We start from the raw sequence: 24,467 nt of genomic DNA, 5'->3' as shown, positions 1-24,467 counted from the left end.
TAGGTACCTACCTACATAAATATAATTCGACTATTTTCTTTTTATTGACATTTAGCAATATAGTTCTATTTATCCATCACATAGAATATAGATAATATTATATTCCTAATTAAAATCGAATTCCAATAATCTCACAAAGATTTCGTGATTGGCAGAAATTTTATATTTCAGAAGAAAATGTCTACCTAATAGTAGGTAGGTAGGTATAATAGGTACCATGACCCCCACAAGGGGGGGCTCTAGCCTGGGGGCCCGGCGCGGTGAGTCGACCAGATAAGTGAGATAAACACACATCACAAATTTGCTATAATAGCAAAAAAGTCGCCTGCGGAGCTATTTTCCTTCCATAATGTTATTATTTTAAATTATGTAGTTGCACGATATAATTTTTAATTGTGTATCGATACTCGACAACTCCATAATTAAAATGGATGTAGGTATTGAAATATACACAAAACACTAAATATACACATTAATTTTATCGCGTACCTACACCATTTGAAAAACACTACTGTAGAGCGTCATATTGCCATTATCCTTAGCGATAGGTTAGGGGGGGCGCCAAAGATCCTAGCCTGGGGGCCCGCTTCAGGATGTGGGGCCCATGATAGGTATATTTTACATTTCTGTATTATCTTTGAGAGAATAAAGGTACCTATTATAAACGATATTAGGTCCATATACCTAGAATATGGAATAATTATGTTATTACGTATCTAATCAAATAGGTACTAGCTATGGATGGGGGCGATGAAAAATACTAAATAAAAATAATACACGGACCAAATTAAATTAAGTGAAATACACAGTGTGTGAAAATGTCGTCAATTCATTCAGAAGATGAACAAGAGGAGATCAACGTGGACACCGATAGTAGGTTATCTGCCAATGGCGATCTGTCCGACAGAGAGTCGGATAGAACTGAACCATACAGCCCTAATAATCGGCATGACATCCACTCGACATCACCTGAGATTCACAGAAATCATCTAACGAATCCTCAAACACACCCCGCGCAGATATCCTTACCTTTCAGTATATCAAGATTACTAGGGAAATCATTCGATGACGAGAAAAGTATTGTCAACGCAGCTAGAAGAGGTGTCGATGATTTAATGGACAGAATACATAGAAGAGACTCAAATGAAGATACAACTGATGAAGAAGGAAGATTAAGAAGTGATAATGATAATGACAATGACTCGGAAACGGGTAGAGAAGAATTTAGAAGACTGAGAGAGCCTGAAAATGGTGTGGAAAATAGTGAAATGGACAATGCTAGGGAAGAATATAGGAGATTGCGGGAGGGTGGCATACCGAACTGTTTTATGGGACCTATGGGGGTTGGTTACGGACTTTATGGTGGCGGAGGAGGCGTTTTGAGGGTGCCGGCGCAGAGGGCGATGGGGGGTCTTCCTTGGGGCCTTTCGTTAGACCCACGACAGGCGGCGGCTGCGGCTTTCGCGCACCAGGTCGTCAAAGATAGACTTAATGGTAAGTGATATTTTTGTATTTGTTTTCTTAAACCTATTATGACAATTAATATTATAATAAGCATACGAATTAACTAGCCATAGAAATCTAACATATTAAATAATATCTATTATAGCATGGTTAAAAATAAAATATGATTCAATTACCTACTAGGAGGTCGGTAACCGACATTCTTAATCGGTAAATATAAGTACAATGATGTCGCGAGGAAGAAAAAAGCACATAATAAAATGTTCATAATTTGAAAGTGAAAAATCAACGAGGTAAGTATCTACTTAAGTAGGTAATGGTATATAGGTTGGATACCTATCTATACTTATATTATAATTATATTATGCACTATAAATTAAATATAAAAGCTACCTATATGTACATAGGTAAGTACCTACTATAATTAAAAACGCTGCTTTTTTACGCGATATCAAAATGATCGGCAATTTAATTGTTTCTCAAAATAAGTAGGTAGGTATATTTCGGAATGATAGCCTTATGTAATTTCATTTAAAAATTTTGGTGCTATTCAATCTTAATCGAATATAAGGGTGGCAATTGACTCTGCCTAAGGGATGTAGTTTAACCTGAGACTTCAATGAGTAGGATACTAGATAGGTACCTACCTATTTATGGGTATATTTAATATTTAAACAAATTAAGTCAACAAAAATACTGAAAAAGACCTAAGTTATATTATCTAGATATATACTTACGTACTTTTTTGGAATTGCAGTAGGTACCTACTGGAAATTTTTTGAAAATTTGGGATTAGGTACGGTAGGTATTAGTATTTTTAAATCCTGGAATCCTGGGCCTATCAAAATTACATAATAAATTTTCGTATAGTTTAAAATTTGTTTTACTATCTAACTCTAACTGATTGGTTGGTAGGTAGGTACCTTCCGGCATGATATTATGAATTAATTATAAACACCAACAAAAAAAAAACCCATTCAACAACTTATGTAGCACAATATTGATTGATTTTGTTGAAAATTAGAAAATTATACTACTTCTAATATCTTTATATTTTTTTTATTTAGAAACTAAGCACGTTTTTTATTGTAGGTACTTGACGAAAAATGCCTTTTTAACAAAAATCATATTAAACTATGTGCGATTTCGAGCTTAAATATCGAGCAGTATGTAGTTAGGTACCTACGTATTCCAGAATTAGAAAACCTAGTGAGTAGATACACTAACTACTGAGTATATATAATTCTTTACCTACCTATGTGCTGAATTAATATAATACCTACACACGTATTTTATTCTTAAATAAAAACATTGATTAGTTAATAAGATATTATTATGACTTTTGACCCGTTGCGTCGTCTAATGATTTACGGTTTATCTATCCCAGGCCTTTGAGTACTGATCTGGACCGGATTTACACTGGGCTAATACATATTCGAGACTCACAAAAGCAACATATTAAAACAGGATCTAATTAATGTAGATGTCAACCTATTTATTAACCCTCTATAAAAACTATTTTAATAATTATTGAAGATGTTAAGTCAATAGAAATAAAACTTTTCCGTACCCCAATTTTAAATTCTAATACATATTATTAAACCTGAAACCCGGAAACCTCACCGGGCAACTGCCGTTGCAACCATTGTAAGTAAGGTAAAGCAGATATGTTTCAGAGAACACATCCTCTTCTTTTGACATGATATTCAGATGACGACTCAGCGTTTGCCATTTGGGTTTTTAGTTTTAGTTATAGTTGAATCGTTTTGACCACAAAACAGATTAATAAATACAATTCCGATAGGCTATACCTGCCCCAATACACTACATTTTGATGCAGGGTTTTGAATGCGTGAGTGTCCTATGAAAGTGAACCAAACATTATATACGTGCAATAGTGTGTGTTGCAACCTTAAAATACACCAATATTAAATAAGCGTCAGTGCATAAACTGTAAGCCGTTGTCAGAACGAAGGACAAGCGTATTCTTGATACGCGTAAAAGTTTATCCCATATTCTTCCACACTCGAGATCGGTTGCCTGTTACTCCACACCCGTTTGGTATTTCAGTTCCCATTAATTCTGTGTTCCCCGGTTTTGGCTATGGGATTATAGTCAATAGTTGGTAACAGCTGTCGACGTCAATAACTCAATAACATTTTGAGATTTAACTAAACATCTTTCCATGGGTAGGTCTCATTAAAATAGACTTCTACCACGTGAACGCCGGTTGAATTGATAATATTATAAGAATACTTTGCTTATTATTTTTTTCAAATAATTACATGTATGTATTAAGTTGGTATAGGTACTTACTTATACCTAATCGAAATTTAAATGGGTTAATACAGTGTAACGTGTAATTAATTGATGCTGTCCAATGGTGTTTCGTTACCTAATGACTTTTAATTCGTGACAATTTGAAAAGAGACTCTTCCACTCGTCTATTAATTTATTTTTCAGACCTTGCGACCCTTGCCGGTTGGGCAGCCATTGGCCCCTTTTGCTCTATAGTAAATACGGGTCTGTGATGCTTCCGAATGAAATTTAAAAAGATCTCTTCTGACAATAATTGGCGGCTACCGGACGTCACTATTCACGAAGGATGACTTCTCGCCGTAGGCCACAAGATTTTTTTTCAAACATTTGTGCAGCATCTTGAAGATATTTGAACAAAAAAAAAATCGGTTCGCTGGTGCCCCGATTTACAAAAAATCTGTAAAAGTAGGTACATTTAGATAACTTTATAATATATCTAATATAGGATTCGCCGTCGGCACTTATCAAATATCTATTATCCAGGAAATAAAATTGTTAATTATTACACTAGGCACTGAAGCTGTTTGATTGCATATTATTTATTAATACCGAGGTATAGGTAAATCAGTATACAGTGGCACCATGGACACGGTAAAAGCACTATGCAGTTGTAGTGGTTTGCCAGCATAGAAACAAGCATTGCAGAAAACAATTTTAATACGCCTATGGTGCCTCTTTAGAATGATTTACCTATATCTATGTTCGTAATAGAGAAATTTCTAAGAAAAAAATCAGTAACTACTACCTACACCTACAGTACTAGTACAGTAAGTACCTACATAAATAGAAACAAACATTATCACAACATAACTAAGGTACCTACAATCAGGAAAAAACTCATGGTATTTGATCAGTTCGGAGATGACGAAGAAGAGCTCCTTCAAGATTGATGGAAAAAATCAAAAATAGCACGGGGTTTTCACTGACACAAGCCCCGCGTGGCGCTGAGTGTCGACAAGGGTGGAGCCAAGCCGTTTCGAAAGCTGCCAGAGTGAAAAATCATCCGGGTCACGATACTCAGTCATGAGGTCTCGACGAAGAAGAAGATGTATAATCATTGGTGGGGCAAAAGTGTCGTCTTGAAACTTTGTTGAAGATGAAACGTACTCCAGAACTTTTTCTAACACTATACAATATCACTTGTTGAATATCGTGAATATTTATAAACTAATCTAAGTAGGTAACTACGTATTGAATTGACTTATACATGACACACTCTCAAATAAGAAAGTCTTAATATCAAATTCGAAATGTTAACTTAATAGTTCAAAGGCACGAATGACTACCCTTAAGTGATGAAAAGTAGGGCAAATTATTTTTTCAATCACGTATGTAGGTACAATATAAATTTGTATGTGGAATTTTAAAACATATAAAATGCTGTAAAAATACTACCTAATGGAGGTGATCTAAAAAATTGACAGGTTATTCCTGTACCTATATTATAAGAGTTTAGTAGCAGTAAGCACCTACCTTGATAATTTTATTATCAACAGACAAGAAAGATGGCCCTTTACATTTTTATACCCGTAATTATTCAATTAAGTGATGACTGAACTCGAACAGGGATCAAAAAATATTCCTCGAAACGTTTTATATATACTTACTACATCACTTAGGACACTTATGTAGATAGGTATCTGGATGTTTTTTTAAATGCTCTCGGATCATTATTACGGTAGCAGATTCTTTTATAGTGATACAATTATCGTTAACAATCAAACTATCTGGATACACATTTTCTAAATCGGTTTATTGACTAAGATTCCCCATTAGATAATATTAGAGAAAAGTGTGATTTTTTGAGATCGCATTTGCCTGAATGCTGTTTGGTCCACAATCCCATAGAAATATATCATTTATTATACATGGTTAATTAATTGTTTAATTTATCTAACTATCTTTTATAAAAAGCCAAAAAATTATAGGTACCGAGTGGAATTGGAGTTGGTACACATTTTTCGTTTATCGTTTCAATTAAAAATAGGTATATAGGTAGCAACCAATGTAGCAACGTTCCCTCTATTTTTTCTATTGTGTGTGCGGATCATCAATGCATCTGTGCAGGGTTGGTGTCATCCGGTGCGGTAAATTAACACCCCCCCCACAAATACATTATTTTTTTAATGACTAAGTCAAAAAATTCTTTTTTAATGACTTTTTAATGAGTAATGGTTTCGTGCATTCGAGCAAAACTATAATTTGGCAAAGGAAACTTTCTTTCACAATATTTTTGTATGAGGACTGTGCGCGGATGAAAACGTGTGTGCGGACATATTTTGGTAGGTGTGCGCGCGGACACGCGCACACCTTAGAGGGAACATTAATAGGTAGGTACCTAAATTATAATACAATCATCTCTAAAACGATGGGGAACCTAAAAACAGTAAATATAATATTGAGTATGTAGGTACCTAGGTACTACCTAGTGGAAAGACAACCATAATGAAAATAATTAATCTAGGTGTACCTATGTAACGGTTTGGTAAATTTGACTTACTTATAGGTAGGTACATACCAGAAAACTTAATCGATATCAAGATTAAATGAGGAGCTAAATAGGTCCAAAATACGAACACAAATTTGTATCTAATAATCACCCTTACCTACTGCAATGTAGGTAGTAGGTATTCATTTTTCAATTCACACAATATGCGGAGACGTTATCTCGAATCGGGAAGCGCATATAGGTACCTACATGAAAACGGACTTGTAATAATCACCGTTAATCAGTGGCAGATTTAGGTAGGTAGGTCTCTGGAGGGCTTAGGTTCTGACTGGTTTAGTACCATGATATTTTATGATTTGATTGTATTTTTACACTTAGATTGTGAAAAAAAGCTTCATTTTAATATATCGGTATGTCCTACTTCAAATAAAACTGCTACTGCTCTAATTGCAATTTTTCGTCCACATTTACCTGAAATAATCAATAAAATGAATGTAATTTTAATGGTGAATGATTCAGTTATCTGTGAGCAATAGGTTATTATTCGAAGATTTTAGAAGCTGGGTCCATTAGTAGATACCCATAACTTTTTTCGAAATCAAGCGTAGAAGGTGGCTTGACCCTTTTACATGTTAAGTTGTAAACCATTCGCTTGCGTAATTTTTATAATGTAGTCATACCTAAGTCAATATTTCTCTGTACCTACTACAATAGCCGGCAAAAAACTGTATTTACCAAAAGCGTTGAAGAAAGCCTTCTCTAGCCTAGATAGACGAAGTCGAAATATCTGTTCTTATGAAAGCAGTCATCTGGAACTAATGATTAAATTATCTGCAAATGCAGATAATTTAACTTGAACTAAAGAATGTTGTTTATTAAATTACCGTGAGCATTTCAATATAATTTTAGAGCTAATCAAACAGTCAAATCTATGAATTATTAAATGCGAAACTTAAATTTATTATGGATGGATCAATGGTATTGGTCGACATAATGAAAATGTATCTAGGGTACAAGCAGCGCTTGAAATGGAAAATTTTACGAACCGGAGCGCTTGATAATTTTACGAAAATAATAACACTGTTACTTATCTAATTCTATACATATATGTATTTAAAAAAACGATTGTGATAGATTTTTTTTATTATATGACATCTCGCTCAGACGGTCTAATTAATATTTACACGAGACGGAGCGATAATTTTGGGGATTGTGTGAACCGGAACTGCGCTCCGGTGCATTCCGGTCCATTTCGAGCCCTTGGTACAAGTATGTTTTCTCATTACTGGAAGCCAGGCGGGAACAGCGGATTTCGGAAAAATTCATGAATAATTCAAGAATGATTCCACTGATTACTGTCCGACAAGAAAATCTAGGCAATAACCGGAAGTCGCTGGTGCGGTTAAAAGTAGGAGGAGCTTGTTAGTTCACGGTTTTAACACGTGGACGACTCGTCGCTAACCGGAAGGCGCTATAATCGAAGTGCGGTTAAAATGGGAGGAGCTTGTTAGTTCACAGTTTTAACACGTAGCCAAGAAGATCTTGCTGGACAGTACACAAGAACCATACCTATCTAGCTATAACTAATAAGATAGATGCGAAAGAACAAAAAGCATACATTTATTATTATACTTACGTGTAGGAATAGGTTTCCAAATAGACCGAATCAATAAATTATTGAATGGGATACTTATCATTTAGTGTTCACCATATAGGTACCTACATGTACATAAAGATATTATTTCTATGACACATGTTTCGTATGTACTTAGTTGAAAGGTCATCAATTGAGCGAAACACGTGTACGTAGTAGAAACAATATCCAAATGTATGTAGTGTATACTAGAGGTGAGTTGGAAATACTGTCACCAGTTCGTGTACTCAAATTTCGGATGAAACTACCCATAGGCACTCAGTATGTGTGGCCCAATAAACTTATTTCAAAAAACCTGTGATGATATCATCGCGAGTCGCTGTTCTGTGCACTCGCCAATTGGTAGTCTTTCAACACTATTGACATTAAATGCGCGCGAACAAGATAGCATTTGAATATATATCGAATTATGAATGTATGAATAATAGGTCATACATTTTGTGTCGCAGCACAGTGGTGAGATGACGCACAAGCTTAGCCTTGTTAGATGACCGCTCAAAACATGTTTATTTTTTTTAAAATCACTGTTATTCATTTTGTTAACAAGAATATTGTAACCTAATAGAAAAACAACTCATAAATTTAAAATTTTATAATAAATGGGACTTTTCGAAAAGCGGAGCTCAGCGTATTTTTAGCGATTCTATTGAAGCCGATACACAGTCTGAGTTCCCTGATCCGATACGTATTTCAAATACTAATATGGAGTTGGTTTTAGTTCCATTTGAGTATGAAACTTTGGTCGCATACGCACGCCAAACGCTCTATATAGTATTCCAAATACTTGTAAGTTCTATACTAAGTACCAATTTTTTTATACTGGTAGTAAGTATACTTAGTCTTCAAAATCGACCAGTTTCACCAAAATCACCTCTAGTGTATACCAAGTGACAGTGGCAGCTGCTGTAACACCATACAAGTGCATAGCGTTCCTTATATTATAAAATAAATAAAATTTCGCTTAACGCATGACATGGGAACATGGAAATTTCAAATGGATTCTTCCTTTAAATGCGTCACGGGTATTAATTGTACCTCCGATGTTAATAATATTGGAAATCATTGGCCGCCATTACCAAGTGGTAACTGAATTTATAAATTATCATGAATTACCACCAAGTAAGTAAACGCTGAATCTCTCAAAACTAACGAATAATCATTAAATATAATGTTAGATGGACAACAAAAAATCGCTTAGGTAGGTACGTATGTGATACATACCAACACTGAAGCAATACTGAATTGTAGTTCAACAATAGTTGAATACAACAACAACAATACTGAAGTACCTATCAGTTACAGAATTCGTATTAATTTTTCTGTGGCTACGAATTCGACCACTTTGAAAACGTTGCAGAAATGTCAATACAAAAGACTTATAGCCTAAATAATATTATTACGAGATCCCTAGCATTGGGGACGCATGTGGCGGAAGATATTTTTTATGCGACGGGTAACTGTGAAAGGGTGTTAACGCGATGAGAAGGAAACACGCCACCGGTAGACGGATGGGTAGACGAAACGATATAGGTAGGTATAATAGTATATAATAATAATGACAATAGGTGCCATATGATAATATGTGGGCGAATAACCTAGGTGCTAACTTATCTTGAGGCCCCTCTAGAAAAAAGTCAATCAACCTTTATTATCAAATATCTAAAGGTAAATTTTGACTTAGTTATTTTGTAGGTATAAAATATACAAAGTTTGTTTTAGTTTCGTCTAATTTACATGTAGTTTTCACATTAAACACAACCAACTAATTAACCATATCTACCTACCTATTAATCTGACGAATAAATACCCTATGTTTGAAGATATTTTACGTTAACACATTAAAAATAAATGTCATACTTATCAAATAGTGTTTATTATTTCTTTCAATAAGAAAAAAACTCATAGGTAATACGGAACTGCAGAATGATAACTTAAGCTTTTATATAATATTTGTCTAGGGGATTTAGGAGTGTACTTGACTATTCTGGGACTCTAATCGCAACCCCAATTAGGGTTCCTCATATACATAAAACAGAACGCAAAAATCTGCATTTCATAATTATTCCTTTTTTTTAATTATACATTTTTTAAAACGACATAATCAATACCCCATGAGTAAGTCATTAATTTTCATCGCTCTCGTTTTTCCTTGTGAGTCGAGTCATCAATATTGCAGGTAAAATATAAAATACTTGATTACTTTTTCGCGCCGATTTTCTTTGACGCAGATGACGCAATGGATTCGTCAGAAGATTTAAAAGGGGGTCTTAAAATACTTCTAATCGGTCAAACAATTAATTAATTATAGGTAGGACCAGAATATTAAAACTATGTGTATTTTTATAAATTGAGTATTTAAATTTTAAACGATATTTAATATCACCCAATTCATAATAAGTCCCTGCAAATAATATAGTACCTACCTACCTACTTTTACACAAAAAGAACACTATGTGTCAGCAGTCATCACTGTTATCCTTAATTATGGTTATTTTTCACGAAGAGATATTATTTATGTTTTTTTTTTTAATTTATTTTTAACGTGGAGTAGGGTGCTCGATATCAGACTATGACAATATATTTTTATTTCCCCTCCAAAAAGAAAAATCAGAACGTCCAACCTATCTGTTTATTGAATTTATTTTTATGTTTTGTTGCACTTTGTCTTTTAAATAAATAGTATTTGACAATAATCATAAACAGTAAACTCCGTTAAAGACGTGCATCTTTCTCATTGATTTTTTTTTGACAATACATGTTTTGAGAGACAATACTACTTACTTTTACAGCCAATACATGTCATTATTTTTATTGTAACTGTTTTCTTACTGCACCCATTTTAAAATGATGTATAGTTTAATGGTATAATTTTATATCTTTTATAGATAAACGAATATTTTTTTACTATTACATACTATGCCTTTGACTGGGCAGGGTTTAATTGAATTTTAAAAACAAACAAACAAACGTCAGTTATCTCGCTCAATGAAAACAAATACGTTTGACTGATAAAGTATAGTGTGCACTATTTGGGTATGTCGGATCTTAACAGCATACCCTCCACTCTTCCCCACTGATATAATATATATTTGGGGGGGGGGGGATACTTTCGTGAACGCAGTGTATACCTACCAGTGAATTCTCGAGACCCAGAAATTTTAAGATTCTCATTTCTAGACTTTTGTTCGAAGAGCTATCGATTTTGATTCAGGTTGAAAGGTTTGAAATAATTATAGGATTGATTTTTCCCCGAAGACTTAAAAAGCTCCAGACATTATTTTTGAAAGGAATTGTTTGGTTGTTCGGAAAAAAATGGTTGTGTAATATTTAAAAATTCTTGAGATCTCGGAAAATCAATAAACCAACTTCGAATTCTCGAGAATAAAATATTCTTGAATTCGAGAATTCTCTAGAATTAAAAAAAAATCGAGAACGAGACTCAACATATTTTCAGTTAAGTATCTAAGTACCTACCTGCCCTATACCATTAAATGCATACTTAGCTAAATCGTTATGGCAGTGACTGTCGAAACTGAATAGATATTTATTTTATATCTACATAAGTATGCAGTAACAAGACCATAATGTTACAAACTTCTCGGCTTTGCTATCAAGACAAACTTCGGGTCGATGCTAAAGTAATTCGCAAATATTCTACCTAAACATCCGTAGCACGCAACTGTAGATATTATGTACTTACCTATGTAGGTATTTGTGTTTTTTCCCCTCCACACATCTCATATCTCGTTGGTATGAAAAGCTTTAGCTAGCAGGCTTTTATTTCTCGGGAAATTCCCGCGAGAGCATTGCAGGTTTTTCTTCTGCGCTCAATGTAGACCGCGGAAACATATCTGGATACATTTGAATTCCGAGAAGCTAAACATGTGACAGGTCCGAATTAAGAAACAGATACTCGGTAGCATATCAAATAATATTAAATACAGGTATGGTATAGGTATTAAATGATATTAAAGGTAGACAGACGTGCTAGGCCGAGGAAACATGAGTCCAAAGTAAACAAAATCTAATTATGAGTAAGTTCTAGTGAATCACAAAAATTCTTAGCGATTTGACATTTATTTTTATGAATAGCAAACATTGAATAATTAACAATAATAATCTTCTTATTATAATTATTATAAAATGATCTCGCACATAGAAGCCATTAATTCCATAAAGACACAACATAATATGTCTCATCGTTGAATTAAACTTTAAAGTAAAGATAAGTTCTGGATACATTAGTCAATATTTAGAGATAATCATACAAATGCACACAGGATATTGGTAAGCCCACCTTCTTGGAGAAAAATTGTTAATTGTGTAGTTTGCCGTTCTCCTGTCGTGATTTTGAAAGATAGTCTGCATTATTATAGACATAGTGGTCACTTCATCCGAAAGCGACAAGCATGCTGCTTCGCCATACATTTACGTTCAGACTATTTTTTGTGTGCCTCAAGCATGGCCCCCACAAAGGGGGGCTGACAGGGCTCTAGCCTGGGGGCCCGGGCTGGGAAAGCGCCTGACGTCGCGAATCGACTGGATAAGTGATTTAAACACACATCACAAACTCTTGCGAATAGTAAAAAAAAGTCGCTATTTATCTTCAATATTATTATTATTTAAATGATACTCGACAACTCCATAATTCAAATAGATGAATTATTCAAATATACAAAAAACACTAAATATAGGTACACATTAATTTTACTGCGTACACGATTTGGAAAACGTTACTGTAGAGCGTCACACCGCCTTTATCTTTAGCGATGGGTAGGGGGCCCGTCAAATATCCTAGCTTGGGGGCCTGCTTCAGGATGTGGGGGCCGTGCTCAAGTCACATATTGTGTACACATTATGAATTTGAATTAAATTAGATACCTATATAAAGTTGATGAGTTGCGGTTACGTCGAGTTTGTAAGTGCGAGTCCGCTGATATAATATACATAATTTCCAATATATTATTGAACAGCAAATCCGGGTAGCTTTTAAATTATTGGTTATATAATAGGTAGATAAAAACTTAATAAGCATCCATTGTTTAATTCAAAGGAATTGAAAAAAAAGGTTTGAGATACATTTACATGACTCACTTTATATTAAATTAATTTTAGCACCGTCGATTATTATTGTGTAGGTACCTCGTATGTATTATTATTTACTTACACTGTAATATTATCATTGTTAAATAATTAATAATTTTAAAATGAAATTATTGAAAAGTATTTATACCTCTCGATCATAACTGTCATACGATAAAAGGTATTGGCAGGTGAGATGCAATGCCTGTCATTGTCAGATTAGCCATTTAAAAAGAAATGTATCGGAACAAGTGTATCATAATAGTTGTCTATAGCGATGACAAAACAGTATTTAGTTTTTTACCTGCTCTAAAATAAATATGTCGTGGCTGGGGAAATCGATAAATGTAGGTACCTACGTAAAAGAGTGGGGAAATCGTAGTTCTGTAGATCGTCGAGAAGCAATTATATAATAAGTATAAGTATATTAGGTATACGAGGACAGATACTAAGTCTTATCTTGTATAATATGAAACGCAAATGACAACTTTACTGTTCCGTACGTGTAGTGAACTTGTGAGAGTTTATTGTTATATTACTTGGTTGAACTTTGTATGCAATGTGCTTATGCATATTGAATCTGTTAATTGGTGCCACCATATTATAAGTTAGGTAAAATTAATGGCGAAATCTTTTAATCTAACTGGCCCTAGTCTATACCACATTATAAGGAGAAATAAAACTGTTGAATTATCCAAACATTCAATGACATTAACTATTATAACATAATAATTAATAATTATGCTAATTCGCCTCTGAAACCACAAATATCTTGTATGTAGACACACAAAATAAGAGCGGTTTTATTTGCAAAGTAAGAAAAAACAAGGAATATACACTCACATGTAAAAGCTGGCCACCTGGGACCAGCTCGCATGAAAAGGTGGCCCAGTTAAAGAAATCGGGTTTTATCTTTCACTTTCCACCAAAGACCGAAGAAAAAAACCCTTTCGCATTTGGAACATAACATGAAAAATTTAACTGATGTTTCGTATTTTTGTAAACATTTCTGCATTTACTGATGCATTGTGAAGTAATCGTAATATATGTGTACATTGAAACTAATTTAGAGCAAGTAAGACGTAAGTAGTTACCTGTACATAGGTATATACATAACTGGATATTCGATAAATGAAATAGGTTTTCGAGAATCACATTTTGAAAAAAAATCAGTCTTGCCTTAGGTAAGTTACATGTTTTCTGTGGACTGATCTCGAGGTCGCATACGATATAAATTGTTATTAGGAGGTTTTTTTTATCGTAAGCAGAAATTAGGCAGGATTGATGTGATTATTGTTACGGCTGCTATTCTCCACTGTAGATACTTACATAAGGTCAACGTTTTGTCCGACTCGGCGCCTTTCCTAGTATGTACCTATGTTGTAGTGCAAAAACTATCGAAACTCACGGTAATATGGTATGTTTATACCTATATGGTTTTTATTTCATATACAATGTACCTACCTACACGATTGATACTTTCTTTTTCTTTTCTTTCGACCATGTCCGATTCTAATAGGATCATATGGGCCTCCACAGAGTAGATGTTTGTATTAACAGATTTTTTTGTTTTTTACGAGAAATGGATGTCAGCCACTTGCTCAACCTATTAGGTCCATATTCTGACTCATACTCAAATTGAAAAATAATTTGTGTACTTGCCAGACCCAGGATTCTAACCTGGGACCCACGGCTTTATAGTCCAACCCTCAAGCCGCGCGGCCACCGTGGGTGTCGAATTGATACTAATGCATTTAATTAAATTTCCATCGATTGACGTACGTACCTACATATAAGTTACTCGTGGTTTATAGGTTCGTCTTAGATTATAGACAAATTCGTATTTTATTCGTTCAGGTTTAGAGTTGAAGGACCCCATACCGTGTTCTTGCGAAACTAACCTCACCACCACTGGAATGCATTAATAAAGTCGTGTTGCAATGATTTTGTACACTTAACCTCAAATCTGAATCCTCCTGAAAAAGCGAACGCTTCCTAGATACGTATCGTAGTAAAATATTTTTTTATCGAATATTTTAGTAACTTTTTATGTTTAACTTCAATTTTCTAGGTAAAGGTAAAGTAAAGGTTTTCTAGGTAAATTTATCTTGCTTATTTCGTATCAGATATGTTTAAATTATCAATATAGATATAGATTATGTTAAACTATTTGTATTGGATTAATTAAATGCGGGTATCTATATGTATACCTATACCTACCGAATAACAGAATATTTCAAAGCTACTACTATGTAATGGAAAGCTTTGATATTATTTTTTTAATAACATGTAACATGGTAGATAATATTATATAGGCCAGAGTTTTCCAAGCAGTGCACCGCAGGATATTGTTTTATACATTACAATTCTAAGTAGAAAAGCTAGTAATTTCTCGACTTTTTTCATTTATCGATTATCGAGAATTATCGAAATAGAGTAAGTAGCAGTGGCGAAGGGTGACTTTTGGAAAGAGGTAGGCTGTGGAGATATGATAAAAAGAACACACTTGTCAGGTATACTTACGAGAATAGTACGATATTTACTACTAATGAATAGGCACACACTAATAAATGATAACGACACACCAATTCAATGAAACTTCAAAAACTCATTGACGACATAAAAATGAGCGATGTGTTTAAATTAAGTATTTTTCAAAACATGTATACCCATCAAAAATCATTAGATAAAATTTATTTTTATTTTTAAAAACAATCTATACTTACTTATTTATTAATATTCGATTAAACGCCGTTGAAATTATTTTTTTAATTATCTAATTATTAATGATTTTGGACAAAGTGCGCAGTCGTGACAACAATATTATGCGCGAATGTTTTAGGCTCTGCGAAAGGAGCTTGCCTCATTTCGTACAAATCAGCAGACTTGCTGAGGTTACGAGACGTAAAGTCCATACAAAAAAAATCAGAATTATTCCAAACATAATCGGAAATTTATTTACGTCGAGAAGTCGCGGCATTTATTATTTAATTTACGGCGCGGCGCGCTGTGTTTTTTTAATACCTTTGCAGTTGTTTTGTAAACTGTGTAATACTGTAATACATTCCTACATATGCGATCTCGTTGGCAAAATAAATTATTTTTATATAACATAAAATAATGAAGTGATTAAGTATATAAATATGTCAATATGCAATTAAAAAATATTTTTCTTAAGAAGGTAGGCTTTAAATAATCGCCTAGTATGGAGTCTTCGCCACTGGTAAGTAGGTGTATTATTTTCTGGAGAATTCGAGATTCTGGAGAAATTAAGCAATTACCGTTCATAGACCTTTTTAACCTAGGAATTTGAAAAAAATCATCCAGAATCAAAGTCGGTAAGCCTTTTTTAAGTTCTTTCGGTCAATATAAGCGATATATAAAATTTTATTGGGTAGCTTAGCGTAGTGAAAATTTATCGATTTCTGGAGAATCTCATTGATGATTTCTCGAGAAATGGGAGATCTCGAAATCATTGAATGAAGATTATTTTTCGAGAATTTTCGAGACGTGTTTTCTATCACAACATCTACTCAGTACTACTCAGTAGGTCTTGACATTCTTCTGAACGATATTCTTCAGTGTGCTGTGAAGCAAAAAAGGTTAGGAAGTAGTGATTTGGTTAGGTCCCTTTATGTTTAATCTAATAGCTGTAGGGTTGCCACCTACTTATTGAACTTATAATGTAAGTATATAGGTATATTAAGTTATTCCTCTTCGATAAGAAATCATAAACAACTCTTAAAATGTACTATATTTCACAATGACATTTGGTTTAGTATATTTTTTAACGTGTTGTTGTAGGTACCTACATAACGTAAGAATTATTAGATATTTTTTGTAATTTAGATGATATACATTATATAATATGTCTATGTAACGTGTCGCATCCACTTGCAACGTATAAAAAATCCGGATATAAAAACGATCAAGTGTCAATAAAAACAACCTCCCAGTTAAACTCGCGAACGCTTAGCAATATCGTAAAACAAATCCGACCACCTTATAAGTTACGAGTATAAGAGTCTCGATGCTTGATAGGCTCCCCATATTCCGCAAGCGCTCTCAGAATGGGTACATTCGTGCATATATTATTCAACGGCCGACAAGACAAAGAAGTGAGGGGAGGGTGTGGGAGATTGCTACAATTTTATGGTAATCTATAAAGGTGTACCGGAATGTTCGCTGCCTCTCGAATGGGGATAAGAATTAAATAAGAGGCTGTGTTTTGAAGTGTGTATCGATCGTGGCGGCAAAGATGAAATCTGCTGTCGAATTAAATACATATTATACTTACTATGTACGTACAATAAACAGTTTTTATGTAATATATATAATAGGTATAAACCTATTATATAAAAATTGTTCGTATAAAGAGATAAGAAAGGTTTATTCATTTATCAAGGGTTTCTCCATTATATTCGTTTGAAAATTAAATATGTTAGTAGGTAGGTAACTACCACAGAACAGAGGAATACAATGTGAAAGCCAGTCGCCATGGACCAAGGTTTTGAAGTCGGGCCCGCTTTATGATGGCCAGGCCATAAAACGCATAGGTATCATATTGTAATATAGTCGTAATTAAAATAACATTCTTTAACATGTGTGTTTAGGAGTTTATCCAGGGAATCCAGAAATAATGGGAACTGAAATACCTAACGGCTGTGGAGAAACAGGTAAGTAACCGATCTCGAGTGTGGAAGACTATAGGATAAATTTAAACACGTGTTAATAATACGCTTGTATTTTGTTCTGACAACTTTACTGCTCTCGTTTTATGCAATGACGCTAATTTAATATTGGTGTATTTGAAGGTTGCAACACACACTATTGCACGTCTATAATGTGTGGTTCATTTTCGTAGGACACTCACACATTCAAAAACCTGCGTCAAAATGTAGTGTATTGAGATATAGCCTATCGGAATTCTATTTATTAATCTGTTCTGTGGGTCTATCCCATATTTATCCACACTTGAGATCCGAACCCTTTTATATCACACCCGGCAGGTAACCCAGTTACTATTAATTTATTGTGTGTTACCTGATTAGTACCTACCAACTATATCTTATATACCTAATAAATAAACCTACATTCACTGTGGATATGTAAGAATATAAGTCAATGACAAAGACTCGGTACTAAATGTGTGCTTAGCGTTCGTTACCTAGTTAAAAATAATTTAATCACGAGGATTTATTTAATATAAAAATAGCAACAAATAGGTATAATTAAAATAGATTTAAAGATATACATATTAATTAATACGGAGATAAGACAAACACAAACATAAGATTCAAAAATAAAAACAGCGTTTTTATACAATTTCTTATTCATATAATAAAATCATTAGTTAGTTTATATATAGAACAGTTTTTTTATCAAGCCGGTTTCTTTGTCGTGTCATTTTTTCAATGAAAAAAGTAGATAGTGGATGTTTTTACAACATATCTAATTAATTAGTAATTATGTGAAAAATATTCAAAGGTAGGTTCACAATATGAGAGAGTCATTATTTCAATCTGTGGTTTCATTGGTTGCGCCTGTTTCTGTCGATATTTCTATGTTTTTATTTACACCCTACCACCACATTATGACAGAATGAATAAATTCTACTTGCGTAATTCACCAACGTTATTCATCACAGTGCAAAGATTTGACAAGTGTCTACGATTCTAAGAAGTAGGTATATCAAAATATTCTTACGGTTCAAGGGTAGGTATACGTACATCTCAATATTACAATTTAGCTAAATAACTTCGATTTTGACATTCTTAGTAAATTGAATCGGAATAAATAAAAACTTAGGTACCTACGTACTTATTTTAACTGCCACTTCGATGTGGTAATATTCATTTAAGTGCCCTATGTGTTGCCTAGTCCTAGTAAGCAACAACCAGATACCTAGGTATGTACCTACATAGGTATCTCAAAGTAAAAGTGTCCTTGTAAGTAGCTGACAGCTTTAGATACCTAATTGTAGAAAAGAAGAACGAACTAGAAGTGATTAAAAAGACATTATTACCTAAGTACATTTTTTTCATAACCGTATAATATTTATGGACTCTTTTCATTGAGGAGGAAATTAGTTAGGTACATACCCTCTTATCTACTTATCAGATCCATGTTAAAATAACACAATATATGGTAGGTACCTACTTCAAATTGTGTTTTATTTTAATTAATACGATGTATTTTCACCAAGAAATGACAGTTAATAATAATATATAAGTATTCAGGGAATTCAGAATCAATGAGAACTGAAATACCTAATGGGTGTGGAGTAACCTGTAACAGTCAACCGATCTTGAGTGTGAAAGAATATGGGATAAACTTACACACGTGTCCTTCGTTCTGACAACTGCCATCAGTTTATTTACTGACGCTCATTCAATTTTGGAATATTTGAAAGTTGCAACACACGTCTATACTCTGTCGTTCATTTTTATAGAACACTCACACATTCAAAACCCTGCGTCAAAATATAGTAGGAGGTAGGTATAGCCTATCGGAATTCTATTTATTAATCTGTTCTGTGCTAGGTACATACAATAAAAGAAATCAGATGAATATTTTAAAAGCAGCCTAAATCAAATTAAATACTTAGATGAAGGTACCTACTATTGAGGTGATGATATTGTTGCGGAAGAAGGTATTGGTTTTTCCCATTTTAAAATATCAACCCACCATGTAAGCTTAGTACCTACTTTCGTAACTATTATTATCGTATTTACGATCATGTGGATGCATAATCGCGCAGGATGGAGCGATCAAAAACTTCTTCAGTATAAACCGTTCCTCATAAAAGTTTATAAATCGCCCTGTCATATCGTATTAAATATATCGAAAAATATGTTCCGGCTGCGAGAAAAGTTGGTCGGAATCACTTACCGATATTTTAGATGGGCTCCCTATCGCGGAACGGATATTTTAGCTACCAGTGGCGTTACGAAGATAAGCAATTTTATTAATAGGTATGAACTTTTATAATAATTCATTGATCATTCTCGCTCAGATCAGACTCAATTTCCTATGAGACGATCTACTATATTAAACATATAAAACGAATTATAATGTGCTATATAATTTCTGCGAATTTATAAGCTATGGTTACGTACATACTTCTATAAATTATTGATTTTTTAAACTAATAAATAAGACAAGAAAATATTAGAGATTACGTGATTAACTTAGAATACTCAGATACTAGGAATATAATACATATAAATAACAAGTTGTACACAGGGCCGAATTTTGTCTTAAAGGTACTCAGGGCTAATTTCACATTAGGGTCGAAAGAAGTAACACACTATTTAATTTTGTTTTTTGATTTTGATTTTCGATAACTTTTCCACTTTTTATATTATACCTAATTCCATGACTCGTTTCGTCTTACGACATTAACACATTGGTGATAAAAAGTTTAACAACATTGTTTATTCAATTCATTAGCCACTTACCTAGATATCATATTGTTTACAAGCTCCAGAATTCTTAATAAAAAAATACAATCACACGTCAGAAACCAGATTAAACAAACCATGTGAATAATTGTTTAGTATTTACAATAAATATGGTTAATTCAGAGTTATTCATATATAAATTGAAAACACCCCAGAAGGTAGGTACCTACCTATTAGAAAATTATGTAGGTATGATCAATAAAGATTGCAGGAAAACGTTTTTGTTAACTATTATGACTTGCAATCAAGAAATAATAGTAAATAAAATCATTAATAAATATAGGGACAAAAAAGTTTTGGTTGAAACATTTCTTCGGTTAGTTAAAAAAATGTTCATATAATTTTTTTTGATCTCAAAAAAAAACGAGTTAACATTTTGTTCTCTTTGTGATGCTGTCTATATTTTATACAACCTTCTGCATCACAAAAATTATGATATCAGATACCCTTCTCCTTAGGGCGCGACGTCATATATGGACGACAACTATGTGTGTTTTAGATATTTACCTACTCATTATTTTGCCATCACGTGGAAGAGAACAAATAATCTTGATGAATGAATATCAATTGATAGTACCTAGGTATAATTTTTAGAAGTATCTAAATAAATAAAATCTACACTTATGACAGACCGCAGGCCTAATTTATCTGTTGCAGTTATCAAAATGAGCAAGTGTTTGATCTTTTTAAACTTAACAGCATTTTTAGTTGTCAGATTTACTGATTTGATTAATAGAAAAGGTGATGCCGGTACCTACCTACATTTTTTTTCGGAACGCTACTGACTTAATACGTACGTTCATATAGCTTGCGCGCATCTCATTCCTAAAAACAGTTATCGTAAGTCAAAACTGCGGCACAAGTTATCGGAGATTCTCCAAACTCTAACAAACTCTATAAACATCGACATAGTATTAAATCGAAAAATATAACAATTATTCTCAAAAAATCAATAATAATTTACGTAGATCAAGGACCCACTAGTTTTCCTCCAAGAAGAAGTACTTGTAAGCATAAGCTCGCAAAATATGGGGACATAGTCCAGTGCGTCAGGCGTCGATCTTTCATCCGGGGTCCCCGAGTTCGATACTCGGTGAGGTCACAATATGTGATTATCTCAAAGTTTGGGTATGTGTTTGTGATATTACTAAATAAACTACTGTCATTGGGTCTCATGGCCTGTTGTAGTATTAAAAAGAAATACATAGTGGGAAGTGTGTTACCTTCTAGTGTGATTGTAAGAAGGTACAATTGTCGAGTTAGGAGAAATATGGAACAGACTTAAACACATAGGTATTAAAGAATATGTTAATTTCAATATTGGCGTTGTTAATGTACATTGAAATTTGTCACGTAAACGCAACGCGTATTCAGTATTGGTAATATTTGTGGACTCACCTTTTGGGGGTGCTCTATTTTTTGCGTTTAATGGCTTGCCTCTGAAGTCATTAACCAAAACTGCCATCAAAGTCTCGGTTAATGGCGACTGGTTTTTGTATTTCTATCTTATTAATCTGTGCTATAGGGTATATCAACATTTTTTTGGAGATTGATTGTCAACGTCATGTTAACAGCCAGTGGAGCTCGAATTTGTGATCAAAAGCATCGCTCTTACATCTGCTATACGATAGGCTCTGTCATAATAAGTTATAATATATGTAGGTACTTATCTATGTTAGTAAGTACGTACGCAATAAGTGATTGTAGTGTGTTTTCTTTTATATAGTAGGTGCTAAGTACATATTACTGCGTTTCTAAATTATTTTTAATGGCGGAACCCATTTATAAGTTAAAAAACGTGGCAGAAATATTTAAATATTTAGCACAGCACAAAAAAAAAATGCTACACAAGAGACATCTTTTTTCAACTTCAACTTCTAATTTTTCAAGAAAATTAAAGTGTTGGACGAGTCTCATTTTCTCCACAGATAAGATCCAAAGTGATGCTAAATATTAAATAGGTATAGGTACTTTAATTTTGTGAATATGTCGGCAAATTATGCAATTTTAAATAACCACTAATGAATGTTCTTTATTCGAAATCTATAAAATACGCCAACTGAAACTATGCCGTAGTAAAAAATATTCTAACGAGGATTTTATTTGTATCGTGAAACCAGTATACAACACGGCCGAGTGTCGCCACTATTATTAGTTATTAACTATTATTATCGCAACTGTATCATTATCATCATCGTTCATAATATTTTGTAGCGCAACAGCCCGGGATGGACCCTGGCCTCTTCAAGTCGTTTTCTCCAGTTCGGTATATCCTCCGCAATCCTTCTCCAATCCAGGATTCCAACCGCTAAATTCGCGACTGTAATTTATGAATATTAATAAAAGTAATAATCTGTTGACAAAAGCGTTATCTATGACGAACACCAGAAATACTGTGTATCAATTTTCTATGTAAACACATAACGGGGTTTGAAAGAAAATGTTTCTAGAAATACTTACTTACTTACCATGAAGTTCTTAATATACCAAATATCTATCTATATGTATATTGAGATCTCCAGAGCACGGTATATTATTTTATGAAATAGCTTATGCGAGTTTTCTTACTACACTGCACTTTCGACTTTAGTAGTTTCTGGGAATCTTTTTCTCTTGCAATTTGCATGCAGCACCTTTCCGCAAACGATATGATGAAAGCATTGCACTTTACAATATACAACAATGAAAGCTCGAGAATTTTCATAGAGAAAGCTTTTATTATAGGTTATATTCTAATCTCACACTTTGTTACTGAAGTTTTTCTGGATCTCTGTAATGTAATTTACCTTCTTAGCGAATAGGTAGAGCAGTACATGCAATAGCGGCCCCAGGCGCAAAAGGTTGGCTTTTATTGTATTTATGAGTAGGTATATGCACGTTTTTTCATTTATTCTTCTTGTTTTGGTGCCAATTCAATAGAAATTTAATGTTTTCACTTTTCAGCCTACTGACCCTATCCTGGGACAGTCGTATTAGATCCCAACCTCTTGGACTTATGGAGGTTGCATAGTAAAGAAAACCTCCTTTTACACACGCTTCAGATGCCCTCTACCTTCCTCTGAATTAATATGAGTGTGAGTAAAATATACTTCTCACTGCGTACAATATTGCCGAAGTATGCAGGTTTCTTGCGGTTGATAATCACTATAAGTTAAATCGTTTTATTGGCTCGTTCTACTCATTGGAAATGTGATCAGCCTAGAATATCTTCATCGTACCTACGCCGATACAGTCACCTCTCAAACCTATCATCTGATTACCCTTCATCTAAAGTGTCCAGAGATCGATGTAGGTAGACTTGTCTTCATGTAGACGGCAACTGAGATATTTTATATTATGAATAAGTGCAAGAAAAAAACTATTGGTAAGATTAGGGTACCTATTTGTCAGTAAACGGAATACATATGTACCTACCAGTGGCGAGGAGTGGTGGTGGGCTGTTAAGATTCGACAACAAGATTGCTCACTAAACTTTGTCAGTCATGCTTAGTTGTATTCATTGAACTAAGACTACAATTAATTTACAGATGGTGCTGGTTAGTCTCAAAATTTCATTTAAACTCTGCCTAAACCAAACTATAATAGTTTAGGCGAGGCGATCCATTAAAAATAGTGCACACTTTTTCAGTCATACTTATTTATGTTCGTTGAATTAAGAATAGATACATATTACAGATTGTGTTGGATAGTTTTTTTTTTAATTCATTAAGCCCTGCTTAAACCAAAACATAATCGATAAATATTAAAATTATGTACGGCTTTATAATTTTAAATATTTTATGGTTAAACGAATATTTTTGACTAGTAGGTACCTATCTATTATGGCTTAGATTAGTCAGGGTTTAATTACATTTTAGAAACTATCAAACACTATATACAGTCTACACATTGCTTAGTTCAATAAAAACAAAATATACGTTTGACTGACAAATTTTAGTGTGCACTATTTATGTCGAATCTTAGCAGCCTGCCTCCACCCTTCGCCACTGGTACCCACAAACCAGTTAGGTCAGTCAGAAAGAACTCACTACCTATC

The 24,467-nt window shown here is 33.6% G+C and overlaps 1 protein-coding gene across 1 annotated transcript in view; it reads left to right on the top strand.

Moving 5' to 3' along the window:
- The first annotated feature begins 728 nt into the window (after nt 1–728).
- The window catches only part of C15 (homeobox protein C15), a 94,127-nt gene continuing 70,388 nt past the window's right edge, over nt 729–24,467 (top strand). Inside the window, exon 1 of the mRNA XM_085954768.1 lies at nt 729–1,494. Coding sequence (XP_085810894.1) covers nt 819–1,494 — 676 coding nt within the window. The 5' untranslated portion in view covers nt 729–818. The remainder of the gene's footprint in view (nt 1,495–24,467) is intronic.

This window comes from Rhyacophila brunnea, unplaced genomic scaffold (assembly GCF_057557595.1).
Source record: "Rhyacophila brunnea isolate RB1 unplaced genomic scaffold, BYU_Rbru_1.0 scaffold_4, whole genome shotgun sequence".
In the NCBI taxonomy this organism is placed as follows: Eukaryota; Metazoa; Arthropoda; class Insecta; order Trichoptera; family Rhyacophilidae; genus Rhyacophila; species Rhyacophila brunnea.
Note: the sequence above shows the minus strand (reverse complement) of the source record. Positions and strands in the feature narration are given on the sequence as shown.